Below are 21,279 nucleotides of genomic sequence, written 5' to 3' on the forward strand. Positions count from 1 at the left end.
CTCTGTAAGAGAGTGATTACTTAGTTAATCCATAAAATTCAGCGTGTTGTATTTCATAAAAGGTAGGATAACACCAAGTCTTTTCTATGGGGATGCGTTTCTTGGCACCTTTTATAGTGTAACTTAAATACGTTTCTCTAGGTTTATCGTAAACGTCAATGTAACAACCTATTATTTTAGTGTCTCTGAATCTGTCTTCTTTCTTCTTTTTTATACAACATCCTGCATCGCATAGAACCCTGACAATCTTAATGTGTCCTAATCCCCATTGTTCTTTCATTTTGCCGTATTGTATTATTTCACGGAGAAGACGCCGTAACTTTTTGTTTCTTCTGCGTTCGAGTAGGATTTGATTCCTGGTTAGACGCATGATGTAGTCCTGCAGTTCTGTAGGAAGCCAATCCCAGTAACTCTAAAATAAAAGTCTTTTGACGTCATCGATTCTGTAATAGGCATGATTAAGTCCGTACCCTAGAAATACTTCGTACTTGTGTTGTGTTGTGTCGTGTTCGAGCGTATAGAATCCATACACGACCATGTGCTTATTTTTCGTTCCGGGAACTTTTCCTTTAGGACAATGTTTTAGCAGACATGTCTCTAGCTTGACTTTGATTGGTCCTAACCCCCATGCTGCGCGTACATTTGCGAAGGCGTGTATCTCGTTGTGCACGGCTTTCCACATTTTACGTTCGCGTATTTCTAAGAGATACTGGACCTCTCTGAGGTGAAGTATGTAGGTCTGTATTTCAATAGGTAGCCAATCCCAGTAACTCTATGAAAAGAAGGTGATGAACAAGGCGTGACAAAGATGTCGTGAGAACTTGTAACCGCAATATACAACGAAACAAAATCTCAAGTCCAAACGGAGGTAGAATTCTAGGGTGAATGAGGTAACGGCGAGTCTAAGTTCCATGGTTCAGTTGTCTAGTGAAGCTACGATCGTACTTAGATAACAGGGCGTGTGACAGATCTGACAGTACAACTTTTCTTTGATCACTCCCTTGTTCACCAACTGAACGTCGAGTGCGTGTACGTAGCAATCGTAATGAACGTAGTAACGGCAGCACTTGGTACGAGTACAGGTTTCGGTTCTAAGGACAACTTTTTCACATAGGGTGCACGTTATATTATCCATTTTTAGATACTCACTTCTTCTTCTTCATGTCGGTCCATCTGTTGGTTCATCTCGGCGTCAGTGATCTCAGTCATGATTTTAAGCGCTCATACAAGTGAAGACACTCAGAGTGCCGTGAACGGGTCGGTCCGCTCGTTTTATAGGTACGATAGTATAGTGTCCAGTCTACGACCGGGGCGTGGAGGGGGGATACCCCCCTATCCCCCGGGTCTATTAGGACCACGTGACTTCTACTCGAGCTGTGATTGGTGATTGACTTGATTAAAAAAGCGAGGTCAGCGCATTCGGTGTTTTTGACCCATGTCGGTCGAACCTAGACGCAGTCGTCGACTTCGAGGTCTGGCACCCGAAGAAGCGCCTATTCAACAAGTTTGTTTCATTTGTCAGAGAGATATCGACATTGGTTCCTTGACGCTATGTCAACGCACTCCATGCTGCGCTGTCTTCATGCATCGACGTTGCTACCAGGAGATGGGAAGACAAGTGCGAACCTGTGGCAACTGCCGACGCGTGATCGAAGACAATCAGTCTGATATCGTGCTTGAAACCGATGAGGAACTCGATGATGATGATGTCGATCCGTTCGTGTTACCGTCAGGTGTGAATGGCTTAGTTAGATTTACGCAAGAGTTGACTCGATATCGTTATCAGGATAGACCTAGACGCAGTCATTACGAGGGGTCGTATATGTGGGATGAATTGCCGTATGGTGTTGACCCTGACATTTGGCAACGTTATTATGTCATGTTGGAAAATTTCGTGACTCTGTTTACGAATGAAGTCATGCACGTACATGGATGTGTGCGTCTCCCCGTGGAACCGACACGAGATATTAGGAATGTTTTGTACCGTTTATTCATATTTAACACTCCTTACTCGACGTTTAACTTGATTCGAATTCTAAGGTTCAGACTCTTCTTTAGACGCGTGGAAGGACTAAGGAATATTGTGATTCAGCATCTATGTGTATTACCCTTTCCTGGAGGACCCTCGCTTTACAACGAGGACGGTCTATGGAACTGACACTGTTTTTTCTTTTTATAGTGTATGAGCAACGTCAAAGAATTCGCGAGGACCTTTTGCATTTCAGAGACACGGGAAGACCCTTTGAGACGCACAATTCCTTGACGCGTTCGTGGAATCACTTGCGATATCCCATTCCCGTCACGGTGTGGTTCAATTACTATCTCGAGTTGGAGAACTTTGTGCGGAACTCAGAGGGACGAAGTCCCCTGTACATTCACGGCACCGTGTTCATGCCTTTTCATATTGTGGCATTCGATCACATACGCATGGAAGTGTATCGCATGTTTTATTTCAACACCCCTTATAGAGTGTACAATTTCATCCCCAGACTTAGGTTTCGGTTGTTATTCATATCTTCGACCGCGTATGGGGACCAAATAAGGATCGAACGACTGTTTGTGACACCGCGTGTCTCTGATACTCTGTACAACAATGGTATGGCGTGTGAGTCTTGAAAGAGAGACTTTTTTGAAACAACAAAGTGTGTAACTTTTATTTTCAACAACAATAAAAAATTTTTACAGCCTTAAACGTTTCTTGGCTTGCATGATTTTCTTAACGACGCGTTCTGTCATGGTTTTACGTCCCGGTAATTTGTCGATGCCTTGGATCATCTTGGCATCGGCTTTCCATTTGTCCTGTAAGTTCTTGGCCCTGGAATAGTCAATGTCGTGTTGTTTGGCCAGTCGGTCCAGACGATTGACCCCGGGGTCTCCGCGTGCTAGACGTTTCTTCAGTTTGGTACCAGGTCCCATGTACTGATAACCGGGCCAATGAAACTCGATCCCAGTCTTGCCCAACCATTTTTGGATGTCGATCCCGTACCCTCGTTGTCGGCGTCGTGTTTTTCTCCTAGGGGGTGCTTTTTTCTTCTTAATCCGTGTCATATCTCAGTCTTCGTCTTATGGGGGCGTCCCAATCTTCCCACCCTTCTCGTAACTTTTCAGCCTCTGTCTTCTTGGACTTCTTGTACGTCTTTGCCTTGCCTTTGGGACTGTAACCACCGTCGTCGTCGTCGTCTTCGATGCCGAGTGAACTCAGTAACTGCTTTCTTCCTGCCGAAAGGGCTGCTTTTTTCACACTCCCTTTTAAACTCTTGGACGACCTCTTACCGGGTTTGGATTGAATGGGAGGTTTGGGCGTTTTCAACTCCTTTTTAAGACCTGACGTGGAAAGGGGTTCTTGTTTGATGATCACGGGAGGTGTGGGTTCTTTGTTGGCTCCCTTGAGGATCTGTTTCAACAGATTTTCGACGGGCGCGTCCACCATGCCTTCGGGCTGCGTCGTCCCTTGGTAAGTGATAGGACCCGTTTTACCCGTCCGTATACGTTTCACCAGTTTACTTTCTTCGGTGGCGAGTGGTTTGGTCATCTTGACGGCTATGCTGTCGGGAATACGTCTGTCTTTCAAGATGAGATGTTCTTCGGCGGCCAAACGACCCGCTTTGTCCAACAAGGCATTCTCTGTAATCTGACCCTTGTAATAATCTTGCAATCGATTGAAATCTTGAACGGGTACCATCATGACTTCGTTCATACCTTCTGTTGACTCAGGGTCGTGTCAGGAAACTCGGTCAATTCTCTCAAGGCCGTCTCGTAACAGTCTTGCCAGTACCGTATGGATTCGTCTTTCTTTTCCAACTCGAGTTCGAGACTTTGAACGGTTTGCTTGCCTTTCCCGCACTCACTGCACAACTCGATGCACCTACCAGGCGGTGTGGTATCTCGTTTCGTTTGACAGGTTTGGCAAAAGTCACCGAATTTTAAAGCCATGTACTCTTGATACAGGGTGTGGTACTTCCTACCCCAGTACTCGGACGAGTCTTTCCATCGGGCTTCGCGTCGATTGGCATCTTGCAACAGCTGCACGAGCTTAGGAATGGTATGGTCTTCTCTAGGCGGGAAATTGGGCACAACGTCGATTCCCTCAAGTGGGTAACCGTCTTCACTACGTCCTTTCACCGTACACAACATGCTTTGAAACAACCGTGTAATCCGCTCCAGAACCCTGCCCCGTTCTGACTCAGGAGATGCTCTCTTCGACGCTTGAGTGAGTTTTTGCGTCGACCCACTTCGCGCAAAACCTTTTTATGTCTTTTCAGTTTCCCATAAGTCTGGGCGTTGATGGGTATCCTCTTTTTCAGCAAATTGAAAACCATCTCGCTGATGGCGTTGATCTGATCTTTGTCTGCGTATTGCAACATCTGTTGACGCCTGTTTCGATTGGCTTCTTTCAGGATGCCCGTCAAGAAACGACGTTGTCGTCGTAACCGCTCCATCGTGGACTTATGCGTACGAGCGGATTGATGTACTCCTTTTATCGCTTTCATCTACGTCTGAAGGCCACCACATTGTCTCTGATTCCTTTTGATGCTTGACCCGCTAATTTCAATGCCGCCGTAACAAAGGTAGGTGAGGGTCCCGATAAGAACATACTGGCTCCTTCGGCGATCTTGTCTACCAATCTATGTTTGCGTCGTGCCAGTGCTCCACCCCTCTGTTTACTTCTTTTCCTGGGCTTTGGTTTATTTTTCATCATACTCGTCAAATAGCCCCCTTTCTGTCTCATTCTTCGTCTCTTCCTCCTTCGGGCTGTCATGGTGACGAGTGAGGTGTACGTAGGATTGTACAATCTCTTTTATCGTCTTCGCGTAGCGGCTTCGAGTGCTTTCTTGGCACCGAAACCGGCAGCTCCTGACGCTGCACCCAACGCCACGGCTTTACCTCCGGCTATCAGAGCGGGTATGAGAGCTGCTAAGGGAAAAATACCCCCCTTCTGTCTCTTACTCATCATCCTCTTCTTACTCATCATCCTCTTTTTACTCCTCCTTTTCAACGTTCTTCGGCGTCTCATGTACATGATGTAATGGTGTATCAGAGTCAATCACGTGTCACTTTTATAGCGACACGTGATGAAATCGTGTGTCGTAGTCTAGAACGTATTTGTCGTACGTGGGAGGTGTGAAATCTGTCACCACGTCGTCCAACGTTTGCATCTTGGTCAAAAACCCATCCAATTCATCCACACCGACCATGGCGTAGTTCCTCAGTTCTGTCAGCGTCTTTTCGTAGGTCGTGTAAGCGAACTTGGACATGTCCATCTTGAACGAATACTTCTTGAAATCGTTCCATCCTTTCAGTAAGGTGGCGAAAGCAGTCAATCCCACCACCGTGTACCCGTCTTTACACACGGATCCCAAGACGATACTCGTGGCCACGCACAGTAAGGCCAGTCCGTTGAGAATGGCGTTACACAATTTGTGATGATAAAACATCTGTCTTCGACACCACCAATACTTGTGATAGAACGCATACAATCCGTCCAAACGTTTCAGTGAGTCCAACTCCACCACGGTGGTGAAAGGTTCATCCAATAGACAGACCGAAGTGCGTATACTTTTTTTCATCGTCGAGGTCGACGTTTTTTCTTGCGTCTCAACAGTCCTCGTACCCCTCGACCCACGCCAGCTGTGGCTGCACCAAGGGCAGCGGCCCTTCCAACTCGGATTCCTGTTCTCGCTGCGCGTTTACCAATTGCTTTGGCCAATGCCAAGGCAGCCCCTTTACTGACAGGAGCTAACGTGGACAAGGCACCTGTGATAGCACCACCCCACTGCTTTCTCCTTTTATTGCGAACAATACGACGTCTTCTCATGGCTGTTGTTCTCAGTTACGTACACTGGTCGAATTGCGTGTCACGGTAGGACGTTGTCCGTTTTTATAGGTGGTCGTGATCGTGTTGGTGGTCGTGATACCTGCAATGCGACGACCTGCGGCCGTTTGTTGTTGTTGTTGTAAAATCTCTTCCAGTTGTTGTTGCATCTCGGCTTGGTTGAGAGTACGGTCTCCTCGCCTTCTTCTACGACCCCCTCGAGAAGGAGGTGTGGAGTCGTCACCGCTACTACTTGAACCTCCTCCACCTCCACCTCCGCCTCCGCCTCCGCCTCCACCTCCACCTCCGCCTCCACCTCTACCTCTGCCTCTACCTCTGCCTCTTCCACGGCCGCTACCACTGGCGCTACTTCGTCTACGACTCCCAGCATCACTGGACGACGTAGACGTGTTTTGACGTGGTACACGTCTAGGTCGTTTTCCTCCTCGGGTAGCTCTGGCCAAAGGTGTAGCGTCTGTTATTGAACCGACACCAATTGTGACGTTGGAGCGCGAGGGTCCTGGGACAGCGCTACCGACACCCGCCGGGACGTTGGTCTGTGACGCACCCGCAGTGCCTACTCCTACTCGCGATACATTGGGCAGAGGCGGTGTCGACAGTTCCGATCGCGGTGAAGGAACGGGAGTACTCGTTCGAAACCCGGACCCCAAAGGCGAATAATCGTCCAGAGCCGAGAGGTTGACGAGGTCGTCAATGTCAAATGATGATGATGAGCTCATGATGTAAACTGATGGCATCGTACGAATCCCTCGTCTTTTAATACGCTGCTTAGAACGCGTTGATCGTCCTGACTGGCTGGATGAAGATCCAATAGCATGTAGCCGTAAGGTCTATCGGTGACCTTTCGAAACGTGTCCAACACCTCCTGCCATTGCGTGGGAAACGATTGCAGAAGTAAATTACGTATCCCCAATTGATCCCGAGGGTTCTTGAAGGCAGCGATGTAATGCGCGTTGCGTGAAATGGTCTTGGCGAATTTTCCGTTGGGGAATAGATCCTGACACAAGTAAATCACCGTGATGTTCCGATGATGCGAGTGTTTGGTGAAGAGATCCAACACGCGCTTGTCGTTACCACCCTCGTCCATCAGATCGTCCAGGACCAACACGCCTCCTCCAGGAAACCATCGGGGTAACTCGTCGCTGTCTGGGATGCCTTCGTGAAACTTGACCCCACCCTTCTTGAGCTTTTTGAAACCCTCTTGCCACGAACCGTAGCAGTAATGAATACTATGGGGCGGTTCTCGGAACAAGTCGCCGTTCTCCAAGAGCAGTTTGGTGGTGAACACCGTCTTGCCGCAGCCGGACGGACCCGCTATCAACAAACTCGACGGAGTGTGAAATTGAAACGCTTTACGTCGTTCCATGATCTCGAAGAAAATGGTCCATGGTCTCGAGACGCTCGGTGTTTTATCGGAACAACTTGGACAAGGGGGTCTTGACGGCAGGGATGCGTTTCAAGAGACCCAAGAGGGTGACCTTACGATTGAAACAGACGGGTTTTTTCTTGGCACGACTCTTGATCTTGGCCATGGCCCTCTGTGCAGCGGCTCTCTTTCCAGGTTTCTTGGCGAATTTACTCAAGTCTCCGAACTTGTCTTCGTACCAATGCCTCTTTTTCATTCTTCTTTTCCTATCTTCTTTCTCGGAAAGCTTCGACATGGCAGGGGCTGATCTCTTGCGTTTCCTACGCGTGGTCACAGTCGCAGGTAAGGCACCAGTGTCAAGGACACCCCTTGGAGCTGGTTGAAGAGCGACTCTTCTTCTTGCGGGTCGGGGTTGTTTTTGTCGTACCATGTTGAAAGCACTGGGTTGAGGCGCTTTTTTACTCGGTTTTCCGTAGCGTTTTTCTAAATTGGCTATCACGTCGTCCAAATATCGATGCCCTCGAAACTGTAGATCCATGAAGTGTGTCTTGTATAATGAACCCTTTTTATTTTTCCGTCGCACCTTTTATGCACTCGCAAAGTGATGGCGAAAGGACTTATTGCCGTAGCGAAGCACGTTCCAATACGGGTAACACTTGTAATCTCTACTAGCGTTCGTTTTAAGTCTGGCTCGGATACTCAGGTGTAAAAGGACGTATCGAAGCCAATCCTCTTTTTCCCGGTCCAGTATGAATCGGACTCGACGGTAACTGTCGCAATCCAAAATGCGTTCCATGACCTGTCGAAGAGGATCGTCCGAGGACAATTTCGTAGTCTCTTCTCGACACAGTTCTAAGAATCGACGGAACCATCTGACTTCACTACGCAACATCCTTTTTCTCAAAATGAACCTCTTTTATTTAGAACAGCTTACTTTATAACAAATGACGCACTCCTCTAAAGGAACCGACCGTGTCCTGGTGACACGGGGTTTTACAAATCTTGCGCCAGGTCAACTCGTCCACGATCAAACGTTTCAACATCTGTCCTACTTTACGATCGTTCTCTACAAATTCGTTTTTCTTAAAACGATTCAAGAACGAGTTCATGTCTCGACCTTCGGCTCTGTCGATCAGGAACATCAAGGCGTAGTCACCGCAACTCTGACTGAACAGGGACTGTAAACTCTTGCCGTTGTAAATATGGTACTTGAAATGACGGTCCAACCACGCTTGGAGAGGCTGGACGGTTCCGTACGTGTCCAACGGCAGGGCGTAACTGTCCAGGATCTCGCACTTGTCCTTGTCGGCCCACAAAGCGATCCAATGCACGCCCGGTTTGTCGTGAGGGTCCGTGTTCACGATGTAAGCGGTCGGTCCTTCTTGGGGGACTGTCCTGGGAAGGCGATCGCAGGGCACCGTCCCGTAAAAGACACAACGTAGGGAATGATTCGTTCGTGCCAAATGATCCAATTGTAAATTATTCAGGGCTACTTTCTCCATTTTTCTTCTTCTATCATTGGTACACGTCGTAGGTGACGACCCTGTTCTCGTTGATCTCCAGCAAGTTCTCGAATTCGGCGTATAACAAGACGGTCAGGTTTTCTCCCGGGTTGGCTCCAAAATCGATCATCAGACGCAACTCGCCTGACTGCTTGGGGTTCAACACTGGACTGTCCAAACATCCGTTGGCTGTGTTGTCAAATACAAACAGGTTGCATCTCTTGCCGTGACCCCAGTCCACTTTTCGTACCATGTTTCCTTTTCCCCGACACAAAGCTCCCGAGGCTTGGAGGAATCTGTAGTAGCCTCTCTGATCTTTTTCGTCCCCATCGTGATCGAGCTCCAAGGTCTCGTAGGGGTATTCTTCACCTCTCACCAATTGTTTGATGGAAGAGATATTGAATCTTCCAAAATTGAACGGACTCTCCGTGATGGTTCCGTTGAAGGCAGCTTGTTTCAACAACACCACGACTAACCGATTAGGCAGCTGATTGTGGAAAGGATTGTTGCACTCGAAATGACGATCGTCGCTGGGATGAGAATAGGTACGAATTTCACCTCTCACCGTGGGGTAAGTGACCACTCTTCCACTTTTCATGGTAGACATGACTTCTCGGTACACCGAGGGAGTCACTCTCACTTGAGACAGGAACAATCTCACATTCACGTCGGGTTCGGTCAGTCTGAGAGAAGCGGCACCTCCCCATCGGATGGTCCACAGAGCTGGGTCATTGAAGTACATGTCGATCTGGATCTGCACGCCAGGTACCAGTAACTTGCTGAGATGAAACACTTCCAGGTAAGGTTTGAACCTCAAAGTCACTCTCTTTCCACCTATGAACTGGACTCGAGCATCGACTAAGTTCTTGAGATCTTGAGGTAGCGCTTTGTAATCATTGTGAGATGGATTTAGCTTATTGGCAGTCAATTGATCGCCATCTCCATCGTCGGGTACACCGAGACAATTGTACCACCCGTTGGGTGCCAGGATCGTTTCACCGTCGTCTCGGTCGTAGTTCAACAGCGCTTCTAGGTAGGCTTTGTAGTGGTAAGTATCGGTCTGGGGACTGATGAGAGTCCCATTCAATCTCACGTTGATCTGTTTGAAGAGGGTGTTGGCAATATTGTTGGCAAGACCAATGATATCCGCAGCCAGCAGATTCGAAGCGTCGCTTTTCTTTACACCCCATTCCACTTCGAAGAAACTCTCGTTCAAGTCGATAAAGTCTTCCTGAGGGTCGACTTGAAACGTCACAGGGTTGATGCCCGTATTGAACGGGTTGATTCTCACAACGCGTCGAGACGCCATGCTCAGATCCGTGGGAGGGACACTGAACATATTCAGGCGAGGGTTACGAACCCCCGCCGACCTGGCATGAGCCACCATGTCCGTCATCGTCGTCGTCTAGGTCGTCTTCGTTTCCTTCTCAGTGCGGACTGTACCCAACGATAGTTTGGACGTTTTGAGCGTGCGCGTAGGATCGAACCGCCTTTATACGTGCGTACCCCTACAGGGATACGTCTCACGCGTCTCGAGTAGATGGGAATCATATTCCAAAGAGGTCTTTTCTCACTCTTTTGGACAACGCTCTCTGTAGCTCTTGCGTCGCTTTACGTTTCACGGCCCTTGTCGCTCCTCTCTTGACCCCTGCGAGTCCTCCTCTCCAATTGGGCTTTTTTCCTTTGCCACCCGCATTTAAACCTTTCAGACCCTCCATGGCTGTCTCGGTCAAAACGTCTCTTAGAATGGTAGGACCTCGTTTCTTGACGTCTTTCCACATGGGTCCGAATCCGTCTCCAGATTGCTTCATTTTATCGGGATGAAATCGTACTAGTGTTCCGCCGATCATGATTTCTTGAAGTGTAACGTCACGATCGTATTACCCGATCCAAACGTCACCAATTTACCAGTTGTCTCAGCCACTTGCACTTGTATAATGTCGAGGAAGTCTTTGCGCACGGGAATATATTGAACGTGATAAGGTTCGAAATACTGAGTACCGGCCCCTTTTCGAATCAAGTTGACCTCTCTCAGTAAATCCGTGACTTGATTCCCCACCACGCTACTGCCTCCCACGTCGGAGTACAAGAACAGGGAACGCGAACTGTTCCCCACCACGACTTCGAACGCCTTGTTCAGGTTGAGAAAACGCCAATCGCAATAGATGCTGAGTTTCAAAAACTGTATCCCGATGATTCTGTTTCGATCACCCAAAAAGCAGGTAATCCATCCGAGTCGTGTAAGTCCCCGACGACGCCTATGTCTGGAATTTCATCTTTGAAGAATTCGATCTGCAAGTTAGGTCCCAGTTCGTACGAACTTCCCTTCTTAATGAGCCATCCCATTTTCGTAGCCAGGTCGACATTGATGCGTAATGCAGGTATGTCGGTGATGGGTCTAATTATGTCTTGGTTGTGTGTGACCAATTCATCGCCTTCCCACCTGAATTCTATGTAGGTTCTTTTACCATCAGACGTGACATATTTGGAGCCTAATTTGGGTCCATAGTTAGCGAAGATGCGTCGTCTCTGGAAATAGGCAATCATGGATTTCATGAATCCAACGCCATCCACGTTGTAGAACACCGATTTGAGATCCTCCGTATCAAAGATGGCGGCTCCCAGATCATGTCCACTACCGAATAGTCGTCGCCATACGTAACGTGCCAAGGTGACTTTTTTATCGTGAGGATCTTTCTCCGTCAAGGAAGGAAGCGCCACTTGAGCATCCGGCATGGTGATGCTACTCAACCCCACTATCCATCCTTCTCCCTCCAGACGTATGGGATTAGGCAACCGGATCTTGAAATTGTTCGACGTGTTTTTAGGAAACTCGCCCTTACTGCTGTGACTGGGTAAGGTGACGTAAAAATCTTTCATCCTTTCTTGAAATGCAACGTGATCGTGGTCACACCCGACGCAAAGTCCACAAGTTGTCCGTCGTCCTCAGATAATTGCACTTCGACAATGTCCAAGACGGACGTGCGCACCGGTAGATATAGGATGTGTCTCGGTTGAAAGTCGACGACGCTCTGATCGTAATGAACTTGTTTCAACAGATCCGTGACTTGATTTCCCGTCACCATGCTCTGTCCCACATTCGAATACACGAACAAGGAACGGCGGTTCCGACAGAACGCCTCTTCGTAACTACGATCCAGGTTCGTGAACACCCAATTGATGAAACAACTCAAATGTAACGCTCTCGAGTCGATCTTGTAAAAAATCTCGTCCCCATTATTCGTGGCCACGATCAAGTCCGTGGCATTGGGTACGACTTCCTTGGGAAATTCTTTTCTCAAGTTGGGCCCCATGACGTAACCCGGTTGTCCGTTTTGCAACGTTCCCAGCTTGATCCATTTCATCTTCTTGGCCAATTCCATGCCGATGGACAGCTGTGGATACCTAGCATTATCATTGATCTTGAGAGTGGTACACGTTCTCGAGTTGTCGATGACGCATTGTCCATTCTCAGCCCTCTGCATGGTCGTGTACAGCAGTTCGGTGGGATCGTTGGCGTTGCTCTTTTTCTTGAACATTTGCAGGCCGTGTACCGTTTGATCCCTCAAACCCATCATGTATCGATCTCGTATAATGTTCATGAGCTCGGTACCGTTACTAGGTGTGAAGTCCAAATCACCTTCTTTAATCTGGATCGTTTCTTCGGTGTAGAGGTTGTGTCGAGGATTTAACAGCACCAACCACCAGAATTGAAACAGAATATTATCTTGATAGTCCATCTTACGCACCGCAGACGGAAACGAGAGGTCGCTGACACCCACTTTCCATCCCGATTCTCTCAACTGCAACGGGTTGGGCAGACGGTTCTTGAAACTGTTGGCCTTGTTGTCCGGAAACTCGTTCGTGCTGGCATTGCTCATCAACTGCACGTAAAGTTCACTGGGAGGCTCCACCATCCTTAAAGTGTAAGGTCACCGAGGTCACGCCCGATGCAAAATCCACCAGTTTTCCATCGTTCTCTGCCAATTGAACCTCCAAAATATCCATCACGTTGCTGCGTACGGGTTTATATTGGATGTGAGCGGGTTCGAACGTCACCTTGTCAGGGTCGTGAGGGACTTCTCTCAAGAGATCCGTCACGCGATTCCCCGTGATCGTGCCGCGTCCCACATTCGAATACAAGTATATGGGCGGACGAATACTAGGACTGACTTGGACGTCACCCCCATAGTGTTGCTCGTAGAGCTCGTCCAGATAGTCGATGCGCCAATTGCAATAGGGACTAAGCTGTAAGGACCCATCGTTCGTGATGTTCCAAAAATTCGTGGATTGCAAGTTGTTTTGATCCTTCCAATCGAGTTTGAAAGCGGGCACCACATCGTCTTTGAAGAGTTTAACCACGTGATAACTCAATCTGTAATTGGTAAATCCAGTCCTTTCCACCCACTTCATCTTCTTGACCAATTTAGGACCAAACCATATTTTGGGACGCAATAGTACCGTGTCACCCGGAGTTTCATTGAGGAAGGTATCCGTATTGTCGATGATCAAAGAGTCCCCTTCCCAACGAAACACCGCGTAGTACTTCTTCCCGTCGTGAGTGCGTAGAGTTTCTTTTTCATTTTCCAAGAAGTGCGTCAGACGGTCTTGGTAACGACCCACCAAGTATCGCAGGAGCGATTTCCCACTCTTGACAATGACTCGGTCATTGTGCAGATCAGACCCCCTGACGGTAAAAGTGTTACGGAAGGGTCGTGGAAACCAGCTACCGTCTGAACTCTGTGTTTGTGTTTCCATACTCCATTTAAATTCCAACAGTGTGTCGTCGTCTTCGAAGAGGTGGGGTCGGTGAGGCAGTTGTGGGTAACGTCGAGGGGGTGGAGGCGGATAAGAAACACTACTCAAACCCACTTTCCATTCCTTGTCGGACTCAAACAGGAGCGGGTTTGGCAGACGGTTCTTGAAACTGTTGGCCTTGTTGCCCGGAAACTCGTTCGTGCTGGCATTGCTCATCAACTGCACGTAAAAGTCTCTCATTGTTTCGTCTTGGGCTTTTGGGTCACGTACAAGCCTTTCTTATCCACCCAACTGTTGTACTTGACTGGCCAACCTTTCCAGCGCACCAAGACTTTATCCCCTTTTCGTTTGACGATCTTCTCGATGCGGAACAAATCGTCGTCTTTCACGTTCACCTTTTGCAAATCTTGCGCGTAAAACGTCCCCTCGACCGCAGTCCCGTCCCATTCTTCCACCTTGTACGTGGTGACCTTACCCGGACGCACCCTACGTATCACAAACACCTCCTCGGTCCAACTGGGTAAATACCCTTTCTTGAACTGTCGGAACTTCTTGTTCAATCTCACACGATCCCCGACGTTGAGTGGAGGTCGTCTCGATTTTTTCCCTTTTTTCTTTCCGTAAAGAGTCTCCCACACGTCCTCGCTATTGGCTAAAGTCACTTGATTGGGAGCCATCTTGATACTGCGATGATACGATCGATTGTACCCTTGGACCAACTCTTGTAACACGGGTACAAACTTCAACGTATTCTTCACGGTGAAGTACCGGTACAGACGTTCTTTCAAGGTCCTATTGAACCGTTCCACCACGCTGGCTTTCGTATCACCCCGCGTAGAAAAATGATGAATGCCTTTCTGTTTCATCAAATCCTGAAACGTCTTGTTGTAGAATTCCTTCCCGTCGTCCGTCTGAAGATTGAGGGGTTTTCTACCTCCTTTCAAGATCTTAGTCATGCCCTCCGTCACCGCTTTACCCGTCTTGCTCTTCAAGGGTTGGACCCAGGCGTGCTTGGAAAACACGTCCACCACCGTCAAGAGGTAACGATACCCTCGATTGTACCTGGCTATGTTGACCACCTCGATCAGGTCGGCCGTCCACTGCTCGTCGATGCCGAACACCACCACAGGGGCCGTGGGAAACCGACGACGTCTGGGTTTGTGCAGCGTGTACCCCAAATCACGCTGCAGGACCTCTCTTGCACGGGGTACAGAGATCTGATTGGCCTTAGCGAATCGCGTCAGACCACCCAGACTACCGGGTCTGGAAGGATCCCGATACCGTCCCAGTAACGTTCCGGTCGAAAGCGGCTTCTTTTGACCTTTCTTCATAGTCGATAAAGTTTGTACACGCACTGTCTCCACAACTCGAAACGTTGCTCACGTACCTCGAGATACTTCTTAAATGAATCGGGTTGCCGTTTCAACCACAAGATATAAACGACAAAACGCATCACGTTGGGTTCGACGTCAGTATAGTCAAACACCTCCAAGGGCGAATCGCTGACATTGAAGGGGACGGGTTCACGACCGTAACGCGCATAGACACTAGCGCACTTGTAACACAAGGTCGTCCAACACCATCGATTGGCTAGTGTCGTGCACATTCTAGAGAACAACCAACTCAAAGCATGAGACATGATGATTTTAAACCCAATTTTTATTCACACTTTCTTATATAGGTACAAAAACGTCGTGCCTGATTGGTTCTTACGTAAAAATCGACTCTGATTGGATAACACGAAAAAGAAGGCGAAGAAAAAAGACTTAGTCTGAATCTGTAAAGTAATCAACGTGTTCCTTGTTCTTAAGATCTCGTGCGTACTCATTATCACAGTCTTCCTCGTAGGTATCCATGGCATAATATCTACAATTTTTAAAACCGCATTCCCCTTTACCAGGTCTCCACTTCAGGGCTTCCGCTTCGTTCCCCTTCACATAGAATGCTTGGCGCATACTCTCCTTACACTCACTGCACAGGTCCTCATCATCCGCTTCAATGGCACCAAAGAAAAACCGATCCTTCCACAGATTACGTTGATGCATGAGATCGTAGATCAACTCTTCCAACTTTAGACACGTTTCCCTGTAATCTCCCTTTCTGAAAGTCATTAACTCTACCACCCTGGGACTCTCGTCGGACTCCAACACCCGTCGTGACAGGTCGCGAGCGAACCGCAAGGGTTCAAACAGATCACGGATGGTATCTGCCATCACGAACGTGAGGTGATTCGTGGCGATCAAACAGACACTCTCTGCGTCCAGGGTGGGCTCACGACAATGCATGAATTTGAATTGACCGCTACCACTTCTGTACATCACGCGACACCACTCACCACAGAAAAGGTAAACATTTTCGTTCTTCTTCATCATCTCCAAAATCGTACCGCCCCAGTCAGGACGACGTCTCATCAAGAGCTGAAAAGACCACAGACTATCGGGTATTTGACCTAACGGTTCGAAGAGATTGTCAAAAATGTACAGGTCCACTCTGACATCCTTAATGGCATCGAGATCTGTTAACGTGTGTACCTTCTGACCCACGCTCTGCTCCACGAGGTCACGAATCTGGTTCGAGTTGCTATAGTAATTCATCTTGACACCCTCAGATAAACTCGTTAAACTTCTTTCCTTCTCGATCCGCACGCTTTGTGATCTCCAAGCCCGACAAATGAGGGTAGCAACCACGCACACCCCAGTCAATCAAGTGCCTCTGGAGCCTATAGTACAAAGGAGAGACAAGACGTATCTCCAAATCAATTATCCTAGCATGTAACGGTCTTTCGCCTTCTTTTTCGACTGAATCCAAAACGTCCGAAGCTCGATTAATCTGTTCTCTCAGATCTTCAAGGATCTCTTTTACGTCTCTCTCATCCAAAATCCTAGGATTCATCACCGCGAATGATTTCACCGCAGCATGCGTGCTCCTTTTATACCTCGCGCGTCACCTCCACATTCACTCAGTACGCGTACTTTCACTGATCACGCGTACCTTTTTAAAAACCAATCGAAATGAAGACAATCACATGACACGACTCTGATTGGATAACCAAAATTGCCTATAAAGTAGAACCGCGTATTCCGTCACGAGTCATTTTTAAAAATCAGTCCGCATGGATTCACACGTCGAACCCGTCAGGAAAAAGAAAAAATTGTCCAAAAAGAAACTGGAACTGCTCATGCCTAAGAGATTGGAAGGAGAAGGTAAATTACAATCCACCTTAGATCAATGGTTATTCAAAAAACCTCGTGCCAGACTACGTTTTAAAGAACGCGTCCTCCTCAAAGAGATCACCCCAGACTCCGTCAGTTGGACCACCGTCCCTCTCAAAGGCTTCTCTGAACCTTGGAGCGCCTTTTCGATCCAACGTCAAGAAGTCAAACGCGACATGAAAAGTAACCATCGACGTCGAAGACTAAGACTGACTCCAAAAAACGTGCGAAAAACCAGACACATCCTAGAAACCATGCTACGTGAAAACACCTTGATGGGATACTAACTCGTTCTCTAACTTATTCATACAGACCATAAAAATCTACCTGCCATTCAAGGTGGATGCATGACCGTGATCAGTGAATCCCCTCCTCGAACCATGCAAGTCCTTGAACCGATAGGACTCGATAGGTTCAGGAAAGACAACCTCATAGAAGTGTCACCCGAAGTGGATCACAGAGGAGAATCAACCGAAGTACAAGTGTTGGAGGAATTCAACCCCGATCAGTTCCTGAACCAACTGAACCCCCAAGTTCACATCTGCCCGCGTTGTATGATACCCATGAAATACGGGAGTGTGAAAACCAAAGAAGGGGGTATCTGGTTTGAGTATTACCGATGTCCCTCTGAACGATTCTACACCAAGTGTTATGTGACCTGCGGTGTTAATGAAGGTGTGAGTGCGTACCTGAGACGCGTCGCCGAACAGACCCACCCCTGCTACAGGAACATCGAGCCAGCCCGTTTCCGATGTCTATGCAACAAGTCCCTGATCTTAGCCACCTCCCACTCCCAGGCCAACCCGGACAGGCTCTATCTCAAGTGTCCCAAGCGCACCTGCAAGTTCTTTCAATGGATCGACGAATACCCCCGTGGAATAGCCCAAGACCTACTGATTAATAACCCAAACTAAGAAAAAAGAGACACAGTTTTTAAACACTCCGTTTTTTATTTTTACACATTAGGTAACCTATCGTTTGCATTGATCATGAGCCTCATTGTATTCTGGTCCAACTTATTGAAAACTTCATAATAAAAGTTTATGACATTCATGTATCGCTTCGCCGTCTTCTTTTGTTTCTTTGTCCACGTGGACTGAAACGGTTCGAAACCGTAGCACAACATAAGACGGTGAAACGTGATCCGGTCCACAGGCGGCTTCACGGTCTGGTTCCAAACAAGGTTCTTGCGAATGGCAAGGATGGCATTAAACAAAGTTCTGCCAAACACTTTCTCAACAATGCGGTATTGGCGTCTGCTGCGTGTCCAGTTCTCACGCTGTTCGTCAAAGAATAACATGATCTGGTGCAACATCACCTCGAGCTGACTCGAGTCTTTAAAACGGATAACCCAACGACGGCCCGACAACAAATCTCGTATCGGGAAATCCATCTCTTCGTAAAACCTGGTCCAACCTTCGTCCATCGTATCAATGGCCTCCACGTAGGTCACGTCAGGTTTTCTAGGCACATGGTTTTGCAGCCCAATCTCTCTCAATGCCATGATAGCGCTCAATACAATGACTTAGAGTGAAGAGCGTACGAATCCGCTACGCTTTATGCAAGTCAACAACCAATCACAGCTCTAGTAGAAGTCACGTGTTCCTAATAGACCCGGGGGATAGGGGGGTATCCCCCCTCCACGCCCCACGGTCGTAGACTGGGCACTATCCTACCGCGCGTATAAAAACGAGCGAGTCGGACCGTGCACTTTCACTCTGAGTCATTCAATGAGCGCTCATTATAGAAGACTTTGGACACTAACATTGCTGTGGATTCTCAACGTCCCAAGTGAGTATGGAAGCATTAGAGCGTTGTAATTCAAAGTTAAACACCTTGAGAAAGCGAGTGCAAGAGTGGGTGAAGGATGAAGAAGAGACCCCTTTGTACAGGGACCTAGAAAACCTTTTAGGTTTCATCAGAGTGGCTCTAGACGCCATAGATCTCTTGTTCCTTGAAGAGAGGTTGGGAGTCGCCGACGAGGACGACATAAATGATCTAGTGATTCACGTAGACTGGGCACGAAACGTATACCAACAATTATTATGAATTTTCAGACATGGAACACGACCATTGCTACGTATGCAAACAAAAAAGACCGTGCTGCCGCAGACCGATCCTCGAATTGGGTAGAAATGGGACCCACGACAAATCCATAAAACCCGTCAAGGGAGAGCTTAGAGAAGCCTGGGGACTAGGATGTGTCTGGAAAACATGTTGTGGCGCCATCTATGGTATGCACATCAACATGGATACCAACCGTTACGAACCCGTCTTCCTGGGAAACCACTATGCTGAGGCCCTGTCACGTGTCAATCATGTTAAATCGTTCTTGTAAATAATGGGCGCAGGTCAATAGGATCATGCACACGTCCCACTATGTAAAAATTAAGTCGTGTCCAAATAAAAAAATGTTTTGTTCTATTTTCAGACTCATGTCATTCGCTAACCCAAAGTGTCTATGGTGTAAGGAAGGATTCACACCCAATCACAGTATCAACGACTACTTCGTGAGCATTTGTTGTCAACAATTCTATCACGGAACCTGTAGAGCCCTCCACGCAGATAAAACCTCCCAAACACACTGCCCTCATTGCAAAACAGCAAATTTCGGCGAACCTCACCATGACAACCCCAAAACCAAGTCCTAAAGAGGTAAGCGATGGTCTAACGGTTAAAAAATAATTGAGTTAGGTGTCTTAAAAATTTTTTATTTTTTTATTTTTTTTTTTTTTTCACATAGAGACCCCTGGCATGTAAAATCCATTTGGACGAACCCTACCCAGACGAAGATGTCATGCTCCTCTTCCTAGCACAACATTTTCCCTACCCATGGTACATGAGAAAAGACCTCTCCGACATATGGCCCTTCGGACGCGTGTTCGAATCCTCATCAGGCATTCACGGAGAATTTCTCACCCCCCAGACCATGATGTTATCACTCGTGCACCTGGGAACCCATGACGAGCAAGCCCTCGGAATGATGAAAAATATAACACAACAAACCATGTACATTCTCTCGTTAAATGATCTTTATTAAAAATGTTTTTTCACTCTATGGGTGGTCGTGGTGCAATTTCTTTGATAAATGCTTGGTAGGCTAACTCTTCTCTATCTTCACTATCGCTCCTCCACTCATTCCATCCGGCCTCAAATCCATCCGGCAACTTCTCCAAACGCACAGGGTCTTCAAACGATCTGGACTCGTCCGCAAGCATCTTATCAGACACGGTTTTTCGGAACCTCATCACCTCATCCGCCAGCTTCGATACTTCTTTCTGCAGGATGACATCCATGGCGTGAGAAACAGCGTTCTTCATTATCCTTCCGTGAATACCATCCTTAATTACATCCATCACTCTCGCTGCAAAGTCTTCTCTCGATTCGTCGTCTATTCGCGGTAACTCATCCTCAGGAACACTCTCCACCTTCACCGTGGTCTTGATATTCTCTGAAGCCATTCTTCTTGTCGATCTCAAAAACAACAATGACAAACTCACCCACTCAACACCCTTTTATTTTCCACCTACGAACCTCGATTTCAGGCATTGGCTAGCGCCTTATGCACGTGACAACCTCGATTTCATGTTGTCCCTTATCTGCGCATGCGCGAACTGTGACGTCACGGCCGCCATGTTTTGATACTCGGGCGCCATCTTGGATTTTCAAATTTAAAAGAATGTATGGGAATTTTTAGGTCACGTGGTACAATCCCTGCACGCTGATTGGTTACCGCCCCTATTAACGTCCTTTACTACTAAGGTTGTCAAAAGTATCATAGGATGTGGACGAAAAGTCCTAATCTGACAGTGGCCTATGTCGAGCGATCAAAACAGTTGTCTGGTTTTGTACTTGGCAAACTGTTTACCGCGGGTTTAGTGTACTGAAGAATGTCGAGGACGTGCGATATTGTATAGCCTGCGAACAGGCTCCCGGTTAGCCCGAACGAAGCGAGGGAGCCTGTAGACATTCTATTGGTGCCGCCGTTCTATGATACCAGCTCCTGGTATCATGATATGATTGGTTCAATCGCTGATTGTTGACATCTTTGAGATGAATATTTGACAGATCTTTGTAAAATTATACGACTCCAACGGCTCGTTATGGTGCATTTGCCGTTCCCTTTTACGTTTCTGTCTCTCGACCTCTCGTTATTTCACAAGTGATTCTGAAGCGTACTTTATGCTCTGTTACGAGGAGGAATTTTAAGTAGAAGCTACTGGAGTGGAGCCGTTTGGCTGTGCTGTAGCAATTTTTTTAGAGGTCAAAGGCATGGTTTCCGGACTTTCCGTTGTTTATCTGCTTGTCGTTTCGCAGAGTTTGACACCTCTATCATGTGCCTATAATTTCATTACGCTCATTTCAGAATTGCAAAATATGTTTTAAGCTCTCTAAGTATTGGCTCTGGAGGACCAAAGTTAAGTTTGAAATTTTCCGTGAACATGTTGCTTACTTGCACTCTATATTATGACGCCCGGCCCGGCTATTTGAGTAGCTCGATTTGAACTGTTTACAAGTAACAAAAATGTAGCTTCTTGACAGGTCTAATTACCTCATTGACTGATTTGTTACAGGCTTATCACCAAGGGCGGATAGGCAGATCAAAAA

General features: G+C 47.5%; 2 protein-coding genes across 2 annotated transcripts; both read right to left on the reverse strand.

Moving 5' to 3' along the window:
• Positions 1-6,548: 6,548 nt before the first annotated feature.
• Positions 6,549-7,216, reverse strand: LOC145502141 (uncharacterized). The gene has a single exon (XM_081481415.1). It carries the CDS (start codon positions 7,197-7,199, stop codon positions 6,549-6,551), a length of 651 nt encoding a protein of 216 aa, XP_081337541.1. The 5' UTR covers positions 7,200-7,216.
• Positions 7,217-8,714: 1,498 nt separating this feature from the next.
• LOC145460143 (uncharacterized protein F54H12.2-like) lies at positions 8,715-9,955 on the reverse strand. Its single transcript, XM_081444874.1, has one exon. The coding sequence runs from the start codon at positions 9,441-9,443 to the stop codon at positions 8,715-8,717; it is 729 nt and encodes a 242-aa protein (XP_081301000.1). The 5' UTR covers positions 9,444-9,955.
• Between the last annotated feature and the right edge of the window lie 11,324 nt (positions 9,956-21,279).

Source organism: Orbicella franksi, chromosome 11 (genome assembly GCF_964199315.1).
Source record: "Orbicella franksi chromosome 11, jaOrbFran1.1, whole genome shotgun sequence".
NCBI classification, from domain to species: Eukaryota; Metazoa; Cnidaria; class Anthozoa; order Scleractinia; family Merulinidae; genus Orbicella; species Orbicella franksi.